Below are 20,042 nucleotides of genomic sequence, written 5' to 3'. Positions count from 1 at the left end.
CGCCGAACACATATCTATGTAAAGTAAACAAGCCCCCCGCTGCATCCCTTATTCGATAGTTCCGAACTAGTTCTAAATTCGACAAATAAGATCTAGTTCGTTCTGCATCCCTTTTTCTATAGTTCCGAACCATTTCTAAATTCGTCACTTAAGATACAGATTTCAAGTGAAAAAAACTGAAAAAAATTAGTTTTTTAACAGTACCACTTTTCGCCGATTTTGGACTGTNTTGTATTACCAAGCTATGAAAAAGCATCTGCGAAGCACAGAATAGAAGCGTATTTGAACGAAAAAGCCGCCGAACACATATCTATGTAAAGTAAACAAGCCCCCGCTGCCTCACTTATTCGATAGTTCCGAACTAGTTCTAAATTCGACAAATAAGATCTAGTTCGTTCTGCATCCCTTTTTCTATAGTTCCGAACCATTTCTAAATTCGTCACTTAAGATACAGATTTCAAGTGAAAAAAACTGAAAAAAATTAGTTTTTTAACAGTACCACTTTTCGCCAATTTTGGACTGTTGCGGATCTAGTTCCTATCGGACTAGTTCCTTTTTGGCGATAAAGACCTAGTACAGAACTAGAAATTTGATTCACTAGTCCGCGATTTCCCTGCAGGGAAATGTTTAAAATTACAAACATTTTGAAAGTAAAAGTATATTTTTTACAAATAATAAATACTAAGTGCCAGGGGCGCACCCAGGGGTTTATACTTCTAAATATTTACCATCAGAAAATACTGAAAATTCGCTTGAGATAATACGATCTTTAAAATNGAAGCTTATTAACACAACTTTAAGATCCAACAAACTTCATTTAAGAACATGCAAATTTGAACTCAACAATACATTTATGCAAGTTTTATGCACAGTAAGTAATAAATAAATTGACTAAAGTTTCATAAATTGGATTTTATTTACATAAAATTTACAAAGAACATTTTCAACCGGCTTCAAAAAAGGGGCGGTTATCAATTCTTTGGAGTATTTTTTCTTCTTTTATGTATGCCACCGCATAACTTTGGACCGCGTGAACCGATTCCAATAATTCTTTTTTTTTACCGGAAAGATGGTACCTTGAGGGTCGTCCCGTAATTTGGTTTAGATCCCATCATTAAATCATGATAAAATTAACGGTACTCCTAAATATGTGTATGAGAATTGAAGTCGGTTTTGCTTTTTGCTTAAAAATTACTTGTTTAATAAAAAGTTCTATAAACACAAGATGCACTCAACTTTCAAAAGTAATACAAAATTGTACAAAATAATTTTAATATAAATAAATTAAATAATTCCATGAAATTTTTACACTTTTATGTTCATTTTCGTCGATTTCTGGTTGGCCATTTTTTTTAATACCTCGAATACCGAAAATTTAACTGAACTTGTATTTTTATCATGTAGCTCATTTTGGGGGAACGTATTCAAAGTTAGTAAATTAAATCTTCGAATGCTTGTTAAGTACATATCAGTGTAAACTGTTTTAGGCTGAATCCCAAAACCCACCCCTTGTGTGCGCTAATGCTAAGTTTTCATATTTACTCAACTTTAAACACTTTGTGTGTAGTTTTTCTCTACGTAACAAATTTGGTATGTAAAAGTAAACAGACAGTGTTTAGTTTTGCACACACTAGGAGAGGGAACTGGTTACCTCTCTTTATATGCGTAAATTTAAAAAAAAATTTTTAGAGGAACTTTTAAACATTTTATGTGTAAACTGTGAAATTGTGAACAATAAATGTTTAGAACTCAAAAAACAAATTTGAAATTTGTTCTACGCCACACATATGATAAGTAAAAGTAAGCAAGCAGTGTTTAATTTAATTAACACGGTGTGCAAATTTGCATTCATTAAGAGAGGAAACTGGTTACCTATCTTAATATGCGCAAATTTAAAAATTTTTTTTAGAGTGTAGAATTGTTACCAATTTTTAAATAATCATAAAAATATTTTCAAGAAATATGAATTCCATCCATCGAACACTCTTTTTTGCTAGCTGCATCAACTTTACTCGACCCGAGATTCTAAAAAAATCATTTCAAAGATCCTTTAGCATTGGCCTCAGTAGTTCTTGCGAACATAAATAATGTGCGCATATGATCTTATGGAAACGGGTAGCGAGTCGTCACTAGAAATAGTAGGAAATGAGTTCGATCTTTGGACCCCTCATAAATCTCTTGTACTGAAACGAAGGTGAAAAGATGATGATGTCACCCACAAGATGAAATTAGTTTTTATTTAAATTGTCAAGTCCTAGAACTAAAGCGGAATATCATTTAGTTGGTGCCTTGGTGCCTGCTGAGCGACTATTTTTTAAAAGCTCGTGCTACAGCCACCGAGAAACGCAACCGCTTAACAACAAAACGTTTTTTTGTGAATACTCCCTGTAAAAAGTGCCATTAAAGATTCGATTAAACGATTATTTCTCAATAATTGCAATTAATTGATTAATCATATGAATAATTAATCGATTATTTAATTTTTTTTTGCCATCCCTAGTAGTGGGCGATATTTCACACTGGAAGATATTAAGTGTGATTTTTTTTAGCGATCCTCCGGTGAAATTTCATCCGCTTTCATAAAGATCACATAATATTCGCAAATATTTTTGTAAATATTGCTTAAAATAAAACATAATAAATGTCTTTAACAATAAACTTGATGTGAACAAGAATTTATTGCGATTTATGTTACTTTGTGTAATGAATAGTAGTGGGTGATATTTCACCTTGGAAGATATTAAGTGTGATTTTTTTTGAGGATCGTATGAGGGTTAAAATAATTTCAATAATAATAATAGATTGGAGCTTACACATATGTTAGTGTTTGCCCAAGCTTCTCCTCCGATTTGTGGCGTGCGTCTTGATGTTGTCACACAAAGGGGAGAGACCTACAGTTTTACGCCGACTCTTAACGGCGATTGTATTTTTATGAGAAGCTGTTTTTCATGGCAGAAATACACTCGGAGGTTTGCCATTGCTTGCCGAAAGGCGACCGCTGTTAGAAAAAACCTTTTTTCTACATTTTTTGCGATGTTGCTTTGACCAGGGCTTGAACCCAGGCCCTGCGGAGTGGAACCGCGCACTGCCTACCACTACACCAATAATGTAATTTTAGTTTTTATGAAAAACTTGGGCCATTTTGATAACAAATTTCACGAGTAATTCTGTGCGAAATTGTTTATCTGACATTGTTAGTTACGGACTAATAAGTTACTAAAATAAAACATTTGATAATTTTTTCTTAAAGTGAATGAAAGGTGTGTAACAGGAGCTGTAGAAACGAAGATAGCGAAGCAAAGTCGGGGCCGACCTATTAACCGGGCGTAAACGAGTTAAGCATGTATCACACCATTTGTACGGGTGTCCGGTGGCAGAATTAGGAGTTGAAAGCTAAATAAAAAGAATTACTAATCATATATTTCAATAACTATTACAAAGATAAGTTCGGATTTTATTTTATTTTTTAATTATGTCCTCTAAATATTGATCGTTACGTCGGATACACTCTTGAAATCTGGCCTCCGTACCCCGTGCCACTCGCTGGAGAGTGATGTCGATAGCATTAACCTCACGAACGATATTTCATAGATGACTTATTTTGGAACGAATTTCCGTCATCGCTTGTCAAGTTTGGTTTGCAGACAAACCGGTTTCGGCATTGTGCCATCTTCAGTGTCATTTTTCGTTCTAACACCAACACATATTTCATATACTTTACTTTTGAGGTACGCCCACAGAAAAAAATTCATAGGGCCAAAATCGTCGAAGGGGTCGTCGTAGGGGTAAACGTCGAATATTGTAACGTGAAAAAAATCTACGACGAGCAGTTGCACACGAATCATTGACTTTGAAATACGCTTCGATTGCGAACGCACGTTGTTCACCTGTTCACTGCGACATCGTGACTAAATAACCCGCCCTGCCCACGCGCTCAGCGGTTAGGGAGAAACTTTAAATCTAAAACGTAATTCTGCCACTGGACACCCTTTACTTTTGTACATTTAACAGTCACAGAGTGGTGTTCTCTAGAAATTTGTATCGAGAATGAGTTCAGCTCAATAACAACTTTCCACACAACACCTCTGTAACTGTGAAAATCCGGCGATAAAAGTTAGAACCAGCTAGATGTCCTTGAATTATTGAAAAGGGTTCTAGAACACTCCTCCGGACAGGGGTTTTTTTCATAAATTAGCATTAGGGAGGCAGTACCCAGTAAATTATTATTAAATAATGAAATTAAAGTGAATAATAATATGCTTTTGTTGGTTCAATTTTATCCATTCCTTGTGCTAAAGCCACTGTTCGTATTCAAGTGCATGATTCAGTTTTACTAATACAGTATTGGCCAATACAAAAGCACCCTCTTTTCAAAGTGATATTGTTTCCCACTCATGTTTATTTATTTATTTTTAGGAATTTTCAATTAAAGTACAGTTCATTCTCAAACAAAACCCATATAAACCCAAATTTAAAACTTTGTATAAAACTACAAAAAAAATCAATAACTTTTCACTAAAATTTCAAACTCGGCTAAAAAATACGCGACCGGAAGGTTAGTGTTGGTAAGTGAGAAAACTGCTCTATTGTAAATTTTTAATGGGAAAGTGGAGAGGGAAATATTTGTTTTCGTGTATACATGATTTATATTTTAAATAAGTATATATATTACGCAAATACCTCGCATAATAACTCATTTCTATTGTTTTTTGTGTCTAAATCCCGTTAAACTAATCCCATGTTTCTTGCCAGATACCAACAGGGTTGCTTAAGTAGCTAAAAGGAAATTTTACCCGTGTTGAGCGTTCTTTTGTACAAAAAAATCCAGCTTATGTATTAAATAATAATATTAGATTGGCGCTTACGCAATATGCTAATGTCCGATTTGTGGCGTACGCATTGATGTTGTCGCACAAAGGGCAAGGGCGGGACCTACAGTTTTACGCCGACTACGAAGGGCGCTTGTATTTTTAACCGACTTCCAAAAAAGGAGGAGGTTATCAGTTCGTCGGAATATATATATATATTTTTTTTTTATGTATGTTACCGCATAACTTTGGACCACGTCAACCGATTTCGATAATTCTTTTTGCATCGGAAAGGTAGTGTCTCNAAGGAGGAGGTTATCAGTTCGTCGGAATATCCCGTTAAACTAATCCCATGTTTCTTTTACCGCATAACTTTGGACCACGTCAACCGATTTCGATAATTCTTTTTGCATCGGAAAGGTAGTGTCTCAGAGGTGGTCCCATACTAATCTGGTTGAGATCCGATCAGTGGATCATGAGATATATATATATTTCGGTTTTTATATCGGTTTTTTTTTTGCTAAAAATTACTTGTTTGAGAAGCTTTTTTATGGCAGAAATACAGTCGGAGGTTTGCCGTTGCCTGCAGAGGGACGACCGCTATTAGAAAAACCATTATTTTCCTTATGTTGATCGGAAACTAACCACTCCACCACAGCGGCCGTCAGTATTTATGATATTAATATTTAAAATATATTTTCCATGCATTTTTGCATTTGGGCCAGCATAGATGCATGTATGTATGTGTGTATGAATATAAATATTAATGCATACACATTAAAACATATCAACCCTTATCCTTGTTACAAATACCCAGGTAAACGAAATGGTTGTCAGAATGTTGTAACGGTCATTGGTCGATAAAATTTGTTGTACAATTTTAGAAGTGAATAATTTAGTCATAATGCATTAATCAGTCCTTTAGAGTAGTTTCATAGAATTTTTGATTCGATGTTTTGCAAAATTTGGTTTGAATTAGTTATGTAAATGCAATAAAAATGGTTGAGAGTCCTTACACGCTTGAATAGATCACACATGTGTGTATTCATACCAATGAATATATGTATGCATATGTGTTTTATTGCGTTGAAAGGGAGAGAAATTTAATTTTTGTTCCGCTTTGTGTGTGTTAAAGAAAGTTGCTCGCTTATATATGTATATACATCAGTGTTGCCACTCAAATATTTTTTTCCTACCACAATTGGTACAAAATAGCTCTCAGCTTACCAAAATGTAACTTTCATAGAAAATGTGTACAATACTTTATTATAAAAAATCAAATAAAATTTACTTGTCGACACCATCAAGGTATTACTCAAATCAGTACTTGTACTTGTATCAAACAAGGTATCGATACCTACTCTGTATCGGAAAGGTATCGAGTACTTAAACTTAGAACTACGATTTTGCATATTTTTTAAAGTTATTGTATTTCCCCCCCCCCCCCCCCCAAAAAAAAAAATGAATTTTTACAAGATAATTTATCTTTTAATGGACTCAAGACAACAATTATATTTGTATAGTATTTGTTTTCAAAAACAATAGAACACATTTTACAAGATTATTAGATAAAGATATAAAATATAACACATAAAATGAGTTCAAGAAAATAACTCCTTTTTTGTTATATTTCCCAAAAACATCGACTTTTCCATGTGTTTTCCTGAAAGGCAGTTTCGAGATTATGATATAGTTGTATGTACCTGTTTTTGAGAAAAGCCTCCCGCAAGGGACAGATTTCCCAACAACCATTATGTATAGACGGGCTTGCTTATATAGCTGGGGAAATGTAGTGCCCATATCTTCCCATTCCTCTAATGGATTGCTTTTCAAAGAAGATGCTGAATCGTAATAAGTTTTGCGCTTCCGATACAAGTACTTTTTTTTCGATACCTACTTGGATCACAGTAAAAAGTATCGAGTACAAAAATACTTGGTAAATTGAGAAAAGTATCGAGAATGTACTTGGGTTTACTTGTATCAATTCATCCCTACTTGTCCATAATTTGTCTTCATGTGCAGCTCTTTTTTGGTAAAATGAAGAAAAAAGCGCGAGCTCAAAGACAAGCTTTGAAAATTACATCTTTTTACTTTTGCTACACGAATTTAAAGAGAGGGAAAGAAACTACAAATACTCTCCCTTCTCACTCACTCGCTTCAGCGAAATGTAAAATTTGGCATTTGCATAACAATTATCTAATTATTTTCTTCTAACTTAAACAGTCTGTATGGATTAGAGTACAGTCTAATCAGTGCAACATTCAACTTCTGTTCAAGAATAATTTACACATGTACCATTTCTCTTTTCCTTTTCACATAATCCTTTACATGTACTCTCGAAAACAGAGATTCTTTAAGTTTTATAAAATGAATAAATTATGTGATTTGCCTTCCAAAACCCCTCGAAAATCACAACAAACAAACCAACCTACCAAAGCCTTATTTTAAGAAATGAAACTACCAGTGGAAAAATGGAAATGGACCGAAACGGTAACAGTGATATACATACATACATTCATACTTTTGCACATGGTTAACCACATTCATAAATACATACATATGTGCCTGTGTATGTATATGGATATGTATGTAGAATATACAGGTCCTTTTTCGTATCTTTGTAGTGTTGCGAACTTAATAAACGAATGGATGGCAACGGACTCACAGTAACAAAAAATATACCGTCGCTACTTATTCGCTCGGGTTCATGAAACTGCGTCGCTTCACAACCTGTGGAGCTCCCCAAATACGTTTTAGTATACCTACATGCATAACTTAGTATTTGAGGAGGCGCGGTGTTGGTAGGGGGAGTCCTGGGGGTTAATAGTCCTTTTTTGCTATCCAACATTCAACAGTTCGGCATTTTGTTAAAATATTTACATTCATCGATCGTGTGTATAGTACATATATGTAGGTACATTAGGGCGGGTAAATTTTTTTCGACTATAGGCGTATAGGAGGATTCTACGTGTAATTCTAAGCAAATTAGCCGAAGAAACCATAGGTCTAAAATCAATTTGGAGTTTGCTAAATTGCGAAAATAGGTTTCTTTTACTTCGAATTTCGCCGTGGTGTCGTAAATTTTGTATAAAAACATGCTAAAACGGGTATTTTTGGTATGAGAAATCAATTTATGGACAAAACTTTTTTTAAAACTTCCGCCAGAGGGCAGTATAACTTTTCACATTTTCTTACGTGTTAAATAAAAAACTTATCCTTTAAATTTTTTTTTCATACAACTAAAGTTCAATACAAACTACATGCATACCACACGTATGTACATAAGTATGTTCATTAGACTGCATCACCAACAAAAAGCTGCGGGTTTTCGGCCGGGACTACAACATTTATTATATGTGAAGACGTTTACCAAAATATTTCGGAAAAATATTAAGATTTTCGTGAGCTGGACCGATTTAAAAAAAATCCAAAAATGGAGCTGTTATGCATAAAAGTAGTTTCTTAAAGAACTTAAAAAAAAAATCCCCTCAGATGACAAAACAGTTTAAGCTTAAAAATCTGCATAAGAATATTTAAATATCTTTTCAACATAATAATAATAATTTCGTAATAATGAGATTTATGATGCTGTTTTTTAACTTTTTTTTTCAAAGATTGGTTTAAGAAAAACTTGAATAACTGGACAAAAGCAATTCCGATTTGGACTTACGGGGTATCAGTGGAAAGGTATTATTTCTGTGCAAAAAAACTAATTTAAGTACTTCTTTATGACACTACAACAAAATGTCAAGTAAAATTAACATATTTTCGCAATTTGGGAAACTCCAAATTGATTTTAGACCCATGGTTTCTTTGGCAAATTCGCTTAGAATTACACGTAGAAGCCTATGCCGTACACCTGTAGTCGAAAAAATCTCCCATACAAATTGACCCGCCCTAATGTGCATATGAATATTGCTTGAGCGATAGGCCGCTCATTCAGGTATGGGTGTGGAAGCGTCTGTCGCTGGTTTATATGTGTTTGCATCTCCCTCGCAAGATACATTTTTGCATTGCATTATTGCTTTTGGTCGTGGCGGCAGCTATTATAGTTATATTTGTGAATTTGAGAATATACGTGCATACACTATTGATTTTTACCAAAAATGCATGAGAGTACCGTAAGAAGAGATGCGGAGGCGGAATGAAGCGAATCGACACAATCATTAGGTGTGCGCATTCTCGCTCGTCGATACTACTCTTACAACCACATGCATGGAATTTTGCGACGTCTAGGTACGGCGAAATTGCACTTGGGGGTAGATTATAGGACTGCCATCGGCGATAAAATAAACGAGAGTCGTGTCGTATCGAGTGACTTAGCAGCACTGGACGACGAATTGTGATTAGAACAAAAATATTTTACAGGTCATCAGAAAAAGTGTAGCAGTTGACAAAAATGCGAACACAGTTGAGGCAACAAACAAATGTATGTAAAGCCAGATGTGGAGAAATTTTAATAAATAAACAAGTCTCGGTCTCGGTCAGGAGAAATTGTTGTATATGTATATTTTGTTTTATATAAACATATGGGGTATTCAGATCTGCTGGTTATCAGGTTATCTGGTTAAAAATTATTATTCTCTAGTGTATTTTTAATGGCTTCACAAAAAGGAGGAATATTTTTTATATGTTTTTTACGTTAACCGATTTCTATAATTTTTTTTTAAAGGAAAGGTGTTGCCTCCGATCATTTGGTCATGAAGGTTTTGTTTTTTGCTTAAAATTACTTGTGTTTTTGTAAGTGAATTAAAATTATAACCCCATAACCTTATAACCAGTCTGTTGTGAATACCCAAATTATATTAAAAATCCGTATATTCCTTGTAAGAATTTATGCGGATGTTGGCAACCCTAATCGGGTAGACGCCATCTGCAAGGGAGGTTTACTGTGTTAAGCCGTCTGTACCCATAGCAGCTGTCGCCTGTATTGCTATCGCCATAGACACATGCAGTATGTGTATGTATGTTTAGCATTGGTATATGTATTAGTGAGTGTTCTGCGTCGGGTAGCCATTTCAAGGAAGGCAAGCAATCCTGTTTATTCTATTGTATTGTTGCATTCAATGCAATGCCATCCCGTTTAAAAATTTCGGAAAGGTTATAAAAATTAATAGCTAAAATTTGTCTAACAGTACATAACGATTGAGCTGCTGTCTACTGGCACAGTGCTATAGAATATTTAGAGTTTTTTTAAGTACATATGTATGTATATACATATGTATGCACTCTCCTCTACATCACACACAGGTAGTTCAACTCATTCGTTACTAGCTTTGTCCGGGCCATTCGCGGCGCTGCTATAAATTTAATGTCTACTGGTTATTTGTAGGAAATGTATTCATCCAAATACATTTATTTTTTAATTATTATTCCAAGGATTTTATTGTAATTAATTATTTATACACAATAATTAAGTGTTTTTTTTATCATTTTTATTAAAGAATCTATATCTTATTTTACAGTTTTTAAAAATGATGACTACATTTTTACTAAAGTGGAAAATGAATTGAATCGTGAATAAACGCAACAGCAGTGCAAACCTAAACGGATAAGGGACTATTCTACATTTACATACAAATATTGCAAGTTATCAGTTATTTGGTCGAACGAAAGCAGATAAGATTCATTTACAAGGACTAAGGGTAAGAAGTAACACTTCTAATCATTCTAGTAGATAATTAATTTATGGTTTTTATTTTTCTCAATACATTTAATTAGAAGCAATATTGGTCATTTAGCTCGCCTGCTAAAATGGCCACTTCTCCCACCCCCTCATTGGACTCCATTCGTGGCACTAATTCTATAGAGTCTTACGGCGAACATACAGGATATTTATCAGACTCTCCGCTTACATTGAGTGGTTCTTCGCCACCAGTCAGCGATTCAGCTATTTGTGACGAATTTACAAGCGCCGGAACGGGAAGCAATCAACATCATCCAATTTCGGCTTCAGTATCATCTTCTTCATCATCGTCTAGTAGTGGATTAAGTGGCTGCGGCAGCACAAGTAGTGCCAATAGTAACAATAGTTGCAATAATATTGCCAACGGTGGTGGAGGAGAAGGCATCGGTAGTGGTGGTGGAGGTGTCGGGTGTAACAACAGCAGTAATGGCCCTGGTGTTATCGGCAGCAATCTCAATGGGAAAGGAAGTCCTTGCAACAATTTAATTTCCAACAGCAGCATAGTGAGCGTATCGACGGCCAATGGCGTTGCCGTGCCCCGCTGCACCGCTTGCAAGAGTAAACAATCCGACGCTGTAGCGAGATGTTTTGAATGCATCAGCTATCTTTGCGCTAATTGCGTTACAGCTCATCAGTTCATGCACTGTTTTAATGGGCATAATGTTTCGCTTATCAAAGGCTTCGATACAACTACCAACAATGTTACCACCACATCAACGACGACAACATCATCATCCCCCTCTACAAATCTAACAGTCCCTACGTCTAGCAATCTTGTCACAGCCGACATAAAATTATCCAGTTCTCTTACAATGATGCTACAACAGCAACAGCAACAACAGCAGCAACAAATCTCTAAATCATTTTCACAACTCTCCAAGATGGTATTAAATTCGCATGTTGTGGCTACAACCAGCGCCTCTCTGTTGGGGGGTGACAGTGGCGATCATCTAGAGAATAACACTAATAATACTACAATTTGCAATGGCGAAGACTTTTTTGGAAATTTTATGCCACAACTACGTTCCACATCCTTCTGTCGGCGTCATAAAAATGAACCACTGAAGTTTAACTGTCGCACATGTTGCAAGATTGTTTGTAATGAATGTGTGTTGCAAGAACACTCCGTCGGCTTGCATGAGGTGGAGCATCTGCAGGAACATCAGCTATCGACAATTTTTCAAACGAATTCGCCGGCATCATCGTCGACGTTTAATCATCAACAACAAACCTCACCCGAAACGGTGTTGCAAACAGTATTGACAGAACTACGCGGCAAAATTGCCGAAATTGTATCGCTGGTCAGTAGTAATTCGGACAGCAACTCGAGCAAAATTAAAATGCAATATCAGAAGGCACACAATGAGGTGAATGAGACCTATCAGTTTTTCTGTTCAATGCTCGATGAACGCAAACAGGAAGTTTTGAAGGAACTGGAGGGTTTATATAATGCAAAAGTTGCTTCAAGCAGCGTTTGGTTGCAACGTTCCAAGGAACTCATCGAGAAAGCAGTGCACACGTGCGATAGTTTGGAACGCTCGACGAAAACACACAGCGTTGCCGACGTTTTGATGCTACGAAAAATGCTTGAACAGCAATTGCAAACAGCATTGATGGATATGCAGTTGCCATTTGAATTGGAGTTTATTTCAAATTATCAGTCCATACAAGCAGGTGTACGCAACACTTTTGGCTACATTCGACCAGGTAATACTGAAGCAACAAATGGCCAAGTCGTAAAGCAGCCTCCTATTGCTAGGCCAACCCAGAACTCATCTAATAGCAGCAGCAGCAACAGTAGTCTTAGCGGCGTTGGTTCAACCCACTTTGGTTTAGGCTTGTCAGCCAGTTTGCTTGAGAATGCATACAGCAGCGCCGTGGTTGGTGGTGTGAACGGCGTTGGTGGAATGCTTGGACGCGGCGGCACTAATCATGGCTTGATTGGTAATGCTGGTACTATTAACACGAACAGTAGCTCAACCTTTGAAGAGTTAATGGCAAAGAGATACCATGGCCACTCAACTGGTGTCATTGGACCCTATGTTGGTGTTAACCCCTATGAAAAATGGAGCAACGGTGGCAGCGATAATATTTTCTCATCAGCAGATCCCTTTTCAAGCGCACAACTACTCAACTCCTTGACAAGCAGTGTGGGTTCTGCTGCAGGCGGCAGCGCACTCGGTACACTAAATGTACAAGGCAACAACACATCAAGCGACTCACTAATGGACTTAACTTCAAAACTGCTCTCTACCTCCACTTATCCACCTAAGTCACAAATCAAACGCCAGAAAATGATTTATCACTGCAAGTTTGGTGAATTCGGCGTACTGGAAGGTCAATTCACCGAACCTAGCGGTGTAGCTGTAAACGCTCAAAATGACATAATTGTCGCAGATACAAACAACCATCGCATACAGATTTTCGATAAGGAGGGCCGATTTAAATTCCAATTTGGGGAATGTGGCAAACGCGATTCTCAATTATTATATCCCAATCGCGTTGCTGTAGTGCGCAATTCAGGCGATATAATCGTCACTGAACGCTCACCAACCCATCAAATTCAAATCTACAACCAATATGGACAATTCGTACGCAAATTCGGTGCCAATATACTGCAACATCCACGTGGCGTAACCGTCGATAACAAAGGTCGCATTATTGTCGTTGAATGTAAGGTGATGCGCGTAATAATATTCGATCAAAATGGAAATGTTATTCACAAGTTCGGCTGCAGCAAACATTTAGAGTTTCCGAATGGTGTTGTAGTGAACGACAAGCAGGAGATATTTATAAGCGACAATCGTGCACATTGCGTTAAAGTCTTCAATTACGAAGGGCAGTATTTGCGGCAGATTGGCGGAGAAGGCGTCACCAATTATCCCATCGGCGTGGGCATCAATGCAAATGGCGAAATCTTAATTGCTGACAATCACAACAACTTTAATTTGACGATCTTCACACAGGAAGGACAGTTGGTTAGCGCATTGGAATCAAAGGTCAAACATGCACAATGCTTTGATGTAGCGCTCATGGATGATGGCAGCGTGGTGCTGGCCAGCAAAGATTACCGTCTATACATTTACAGGTATGTGCAGGTCCCACCAATCGTAATGTAAGTCTGGCATAGTAAACAAAACAAAAACTGAAAAAAAAATACGCGAATGTTAAGAATAAGAAAAGAGGCCAGAGGCAAATACCGAAAAGCAGGACCGAAAGCAGTTATCGTTAATTGCCAGTAAACTAGACATTAAATGTTAAGCATTTTCGGTAGTTGGCCATTAGCCGTTGGTCACTTCAACCTAATTACAATATTTCCGCACTTACATATATGATTGACACACAATTATGCATTGTATGTACCTAGAGAATGTACATATGTTTGTTGTACCCAGTTGTCCTGCTACATATGTATTTTTGATACTTCGAAAGCAAAATACAGCAATAAACTCTTTGCTGGTAAACACTGCTTTAATGACCATACCATATGTAGAAGTTGTAAGGGTTTTACATTACTATTGCTGCTAAAATTTATTAAGTTTAGAATTTAAAACAAAAACATTAGAATTAATTAATTTAACAAAACTTAATGTACGGAAAAACGGAGACACAGTTAATGGTTTTCTTATTATCTACTTATAATTATTTGTTATTTTTTATATCTTTTGCTTGTTTTTACCTTATTTCTTTTATAATTTATATATGTATGCATACTGGTTTGTTTGTTTTTTATTTTACTTTAAATTATTACTAATAATGATGGTGTATGTATATTAGAGAAATTTTATTTCGAGCAAAGCATTAAGAAATAATAGTTGTTTTTTAAATATAAATTTTTTTATTTTTTTACATTTAATTTTAATTTTATTAATTGAACTAACAAATTTTGTGTGTATGACTAAAGAGAATGATAAAATGTTAAAAACTAAAAAAAGTTGTGCACAATAAAATGTTTTTGATTAAATGTTGGTTAAATAAATTATTTGGGAATAGAAAACTAGATTGGATAAAAAAAAACAAAAATTAGTTAAAACGCGAATGAAACTTAACAAAATAATATTAGTATAAACGAAGAACACACATTTTGGCAATCATATAAGACTTGAAAAAATATAGCAAATAGTTTGTAAATTTGCATTTCAATGTAGTCATTTTACTTAGTTAAATGAAGTTAAAAAAATAATAATAATATTAAACATTATTCATTGAATGAATTTAGACGTTGCAATTATTTATTATTATTTTTCTATGAAATTTCGTAACGAAATGTTATATCGCATATTCCATACTTCGTGTATATGAATGCAAGTGTTTATGTACATATACATAGAAGTTATTGAAATGTATGTATGTATTAGTATATAGAAAGGAAACGGAAAACAATTATGTAATCATGACATAGGTTTTGTGCTTATAAACAAAATATTTGCTGTTGTTAAATCATTGTAGGTAAAAGTAGGTTCACTTATCATCTGACAAAAAGGGTTTACTAAAAAACAAATCAAGCTACCTATGCATTTGCATACACATCAACATATGTATACAGACACATGCGTGTGTGTGCACTGAATTATAGATGATATCACAGAATAAACAATCTACAGGAGAAGATTGTCGACTTGCGCTGAAATCTGAACAGAATGACTCGTCATATTATTTCAAGTGGATGAGATGCTAATTTCGCTGCTCTATTCCGGGATGTCATTTTAATTATTAATTTGTACGTGGTTCTTCTTTATACCGTCTATTCTATGCCTGTATTACATATCGATGGTCCTGCACAATAACGACACAATTCAAAATTTAAAAAATAAAAACTTCTTTTACAGTTAAGTGGCTCATGCCTCTAATCCTTGTCGAATCCATGTCTAATCTTTTGTCCTTACTGCTTATTTTAGTAAGGGATGGAAATGGATTCGACTAGGATTAGACAGTAGTAACAGTTTTTGTTTTTTAAATTTTGAATTGTATCGTTATTGCACAGTACCATCGATATGTATACGTATCCATATTTACCCGTTTCTTTTGTAAGTAGATACATAGACATATTTATGCAAGCAGATTAGTGGCCAAATTTTTGTGAAATGCAAACCTCATGTTTCGAATATTTCAGACGACCTCAGTCTTTTCATAAAAAAAAAAAAAAAAACAAAACACAACTACATTTTTTCATGAAAACTTATATTTTAATCAGTTAAAAGATTTTATTTTACTGCAAAAATTTGTTTTGCTACTCTTTACTCTTACTTTGGACTCTTTGATTAAAAAACAAAAAACTTCTTCTTCAGTTTATTAGCCAAAATTTCTACATTACTTGACTTTAAATCGCTTTTTATATCTCTTTAATTTGCATTTACCAAATATGGAATTCGGTTAAAAGTGTATTTAGGATCAACAAATGCATTTTTAAAAATATTACAAATTTCTGAACATAGGGAATTACCCAGCCAGCAGAGAAACGTACTTTTTGTCGACAGTGCAGTTTTCGTACATTTTTCGTATCCGGAAACGTTCAGAAAATGATTTCCATATTTGTTCATTTTTCGTATCCGAAAATTATTTCAAAACAATAATTTTAAAATGTTTGTTCAAACTGAGCATTTGAAAACATGTATACGTATTCGCCAGTAGCTGAGTTTGCGGAGAAGTGAGCTACTATTTGTTAGCTTTCAGGAGGTTCCGGGTTCGAATTTCGTCAGAAGCAACACATTAAAATTATTTATTAATCGAAATAATTGCTGAAGCTTAAATTTGTTTTTTGTTTGGTTTCCTATAACTATGAAAAAGTTTCTCTGAAGTTCATAATAAAATCGTTTTCAACGAAAAGTTGAATCAGACAAATTTCAGGAAAACAGACGAAAAAATTCCGTTTTACAACCATTTTCGATAGTTTTCTGCACATACGTTTCAGATGAACACTTTAGTGGGAGAATTGATCTGAAAAACGTCCGAAAACGGAATCGGAAAACGGATGAAACATCAGGTTTTTATACGAAATTGTTTCCATTTTTGGATACGTTTCGGGATATTTTGCTGGCTGGGTATGTAGACTTCATTCAATTAATGCCGACATATATGTATACCCAGCCAGCAAAATATCCCGAAACGTATCCAAAAATGGAAACAATTTCGTATAAAAACCTGATGTTTCATCCGTTTTCCGATTCCGTTTTCGGACGTTTTTCAGATCAATTCTTCCACTAAAGTGTTCATCCGAAACGTATGTGCAGAAAACTATCGAAAATGGTTGTAAAACGGATACTTTTTCGTCTGTTTTCCTGAAATTTGTCTGATTCAACTTTTCGTTGAAAACGATTTTATTATGAACTTCACAGAAACTTCTTCATAGTTATAGGCAACCAAACAAAAAACAAATTTATGCTTTAGCAATTATTTCGATTAATAAATAATTTTAATGTGTTGCTTCTGACGAAATTCGCACCTGGAACCTCCTAAAAGCTAACAAATAGTAGCTCACTTCTCTGCACACTCAGCTACTGGCGAATACGTATACATGTTTTCAAATGCTCAGCTTGAACAAATATTTTAAAATTATTGTTTTGAAATAATTTTCGGATACGAAAAATGAACAAATATGGAAATCATTTTCTGAACGTTTCCGGATACGAAAAATGTACGAAAACTGCACTGTCGACAAAAAGTACGTTTCTCTAATGGCTGGGTATGTACACATGTACATATGTCGGAAGTGTATACTATACTCAAAATTTCATATTCTAAAATTCTTCGTTCTTTTAAATAATTATAGTTAATATTTTCTTTCAATATTTTATTTATGCATTTATGTTTAAATACACAGTTTTTCATTGTTTAATTTTTTTGTATATTTTATGCTTAAATATGTTTTTTATTTTAATGTTTGTCAGATTTTTTAGTTTTTGGCATGTGGATACTAATTGTTTTTTTGCATTGAGTTTTTAAACTTTACATAATATTATTTATTTTTTATTATAAAAATTACTTTCACCACGTATTTTCGAATAAGAAGTATTTTTTGGAGGGAAATTATTAAAACTATTCTGAGACTATCTATGCTAGCGCTCCCATCTGAGAGCAAAGTAAGAAAGAAATACCAATGCAATTACTTTTTTTAAATCCAAAATTTCTCATCGAATGTATTTGCCATGAGTGACGGCGAAATCTCAGAATCCTTTGAAATGTATGGAATTCTATTTAATATTTTTTAAGTCTTGCTAGTTCTTTATTAGACCCTATTTACACGACGACTTTCCACCATGAGTTTAAACTCATGCGTATCGAGCTCGTATGCCAGAAACTAAATAAAAATTACAGAGTAGAAAACACGCACGGTCGACAAAATTGAGTTTTTGTTTTCTTTTTTAACTCGTTTATAAAAATGTGGGTGGATGAATGCTTTTAATAAAATATCAATATTTCTAAAGTCTAAGTAAAAGATCGATGATGATTTTTTTAAGAAAATAAACAAAAACGCATACGTGAAAAAGCATCTTGTGAATAGGTCGTCTAATAAGAATTTATTTGGAATGGCCTTTAGTGAATTAAAAAAATTGTTTATCAAAACTTACAAAAAGAAAAATGGATTGCCAATTTGTTATATATCTATAAATTCAGCGTTATTTTACTAAACATTTGTATTTTAGGAAAAAAAAAGTTTTTTGATGTAAGGGGTTTTGAAAAGTCTTGTCAAACTTAAGATTTTCCGACTTTTGGAATTCGCTTCAAAATTCAGAAAGAGAAATTTAAGTTCCACGTCACGAAATCAGTTTCAGAAATAAAAGTTGCAAGATTTAACTGCAATTGAAAGAGCGAAAATCGATTTCGAAAATATATTTCAACTTGCCCGTGATGCTCTAGCAATTTTTATTTCTGCTGCAAGTGCTGTCGGGCGTTGCCGTGTGACACTTATCGCGAGTTTGTGAGAAATAATAACGCATACTTTTGAATAAAGTATCAGAAATCTTGTAATTATGTAAATCCGAAACCTTAAAATAACGTTTATTATAACGAAGAGAAATAACGAGCACCCGGCAAAGCGGTCCACGGTTGCATTTTAGTATCGAAAAAGATGACCGAAAATTCATTCGCTGTTTGAACAGCCAAAAAGCATTTTCAGAAATTTTCCCTGCGATTCCCCTATCGGAAACTAAAAACCTCTTTCGAAAGACACTTTATATACAATGTGTGACTGCTCATGCAACTGCTTTCTTATATTTCTCATTTTATAGAAATATATTGCATGTAGAAAGTGACTTTCGAAGCCAGTTTTAAATTCAGAAAATCAAACATTGCGATACTATTTTTTATCCTTTTACACGATGAATGCAGAAATTGCACTTTCAATTGTGTTACCAGATATTTTTATTCTTGTAGCAAAATTAAAGAGCTGAAAAATTTACTAAAAATGCAAAAACACGCACAAAACAGTCATTTAAATACATACTTCATATCAGTAGAATAAATTAATTACACGTATTTTTGATATCATATTTAAAATTTTATAAAAATTCGCCAAAAACCGCGCCACATGGCAGCACTCAATTGGCTTTCAGCAGAAATGAAAATTGTTGGTGCAGCACCAGCAAGTTGAAATTATTTCTAGAAAGCGATTTGCGCTCTTCCAGCTGCGCTTTTATTTAGGAAAGTGTTTTTGACTTTTTCGGTGTTTATACGGGAAAGTGGACTTTCAATATCGTATTTTAACAGCAAAATGTGTAGACTTGTGTGCTTGCATACCCCTGTCTAACCGCACTTATGCATTTTTGCAACACTGGCTGAGAAATTTCGATTCCCAAAATTTCAGACTTTAATCATCTGTTTTATATTTAATCGTCGTCGTCGACCCCACTTATTTATTATTATATTTTTTCTTTAATGTTTTTGGTAGCGACGTATAAAAAAGTACGCTTAGTTGAAATAATTTTTGGTCATTAAATATTACTTACATCTGCGACAGTAATCTCTATAAAGTATTTGTAAATGTAATCCATGAATGTTACAAAAAATAGTTTTCAAAGTCGTTGAACGTTAATAAGGCCCGACCTAGGTGAAAAGTAATTAATTCAGATTCTAGTTTTTACAAGCAAACGTTGAATTTGATCGATAAACATACGTGCATATATTAATGGAATCGGAAACTCCAGCAAAAATAAAGAAAAGTCAAATGCATTACCATATTTATGTACATATTCATACATATGTATATAAACAACTACTACATAAGTAATACATAACGCTTTTAAGAATCTCAACACAAAAAACAATGGTAACAAATCTGTTTTATACTAACGATTCACACATTTAAACATGAATATGTATATATTACATATATATCTAAAAAGTAAATGTATACATACATACAAAAAGAAAAAAATTGCCAACTCAAAATATATAAAACTGTGTTTACGAACTTTTGTTTTATATGTAAAGCATAAAGCAAAACAAAAAACATTGAATACTGTTATAGAAAGAAATAAAAAATAGTACAGCATCTGCTGCATCACTACCCAATCATTTTTATATGCTGACACACTTATGAATGCAGATAA

At 34.3% G+C, this 20,042-nt stretch overlaps 1 protein-coding gene across 5 annotated transcripts in view; it reads left to right on the top strand.

The window, feature by feature from the left end:
• The window catches only part of brat (tripartite motif-containing protein brain tumor), a 68,176-nt gene extending 53,986 nt beyond the window's left edge, over window positions 1–14,190 (top strand). For 4 of the 5 annotated variants that reach the window (XM_017630279.1, XM_017630077.1, XM_017630142.1 and 1 more), the window contains 2 exons: window positions 10,274–10,453; window positions 10,530–14,190. In XM_017630279.1, coding sequence (XP_017485768.1) covers window positions 10,563–13,613 — 3,051 coding nt within the window. In that variant the 5' untranslated portion in view covers window positions 10,274–10,453; window positions 10,530–10,562 and the 3' untranslated portion in view covers window positions 13,614–14,190. Of the gene's footprint in view, window positions 1–9,931; window positions 10,059–10,273; window positions 10,454–10,529 lie in introns of those variants that run through there. The other variant, XM_017630217.1, reaches the window with a different exon arrangement.
• Window positions 14,191–20,042: the final 5,852 nt, after the last annotated feature.

Source organism: Rhagoletis zephyria, unplaced genomic scaffold (genome assembly GCF_001687245.7).
Source record: "Rhagoletis zephyria isolate East Lansing unplaced genomic scaffold, Rhagoletis_zephyria_1.1 Rzeph_scaffold_00005, whole genome shotgun sequence".
Taxonomy (NCBI): Eukaryota; Metazoa; Arthropoda; class Insecta; order Diptera; family Tephritidae; genus Rhagoletis; species Rhagoletis zephyria.
This window is presented reverse-complemented; position numbering and strand designations above follow the sequence as displayed.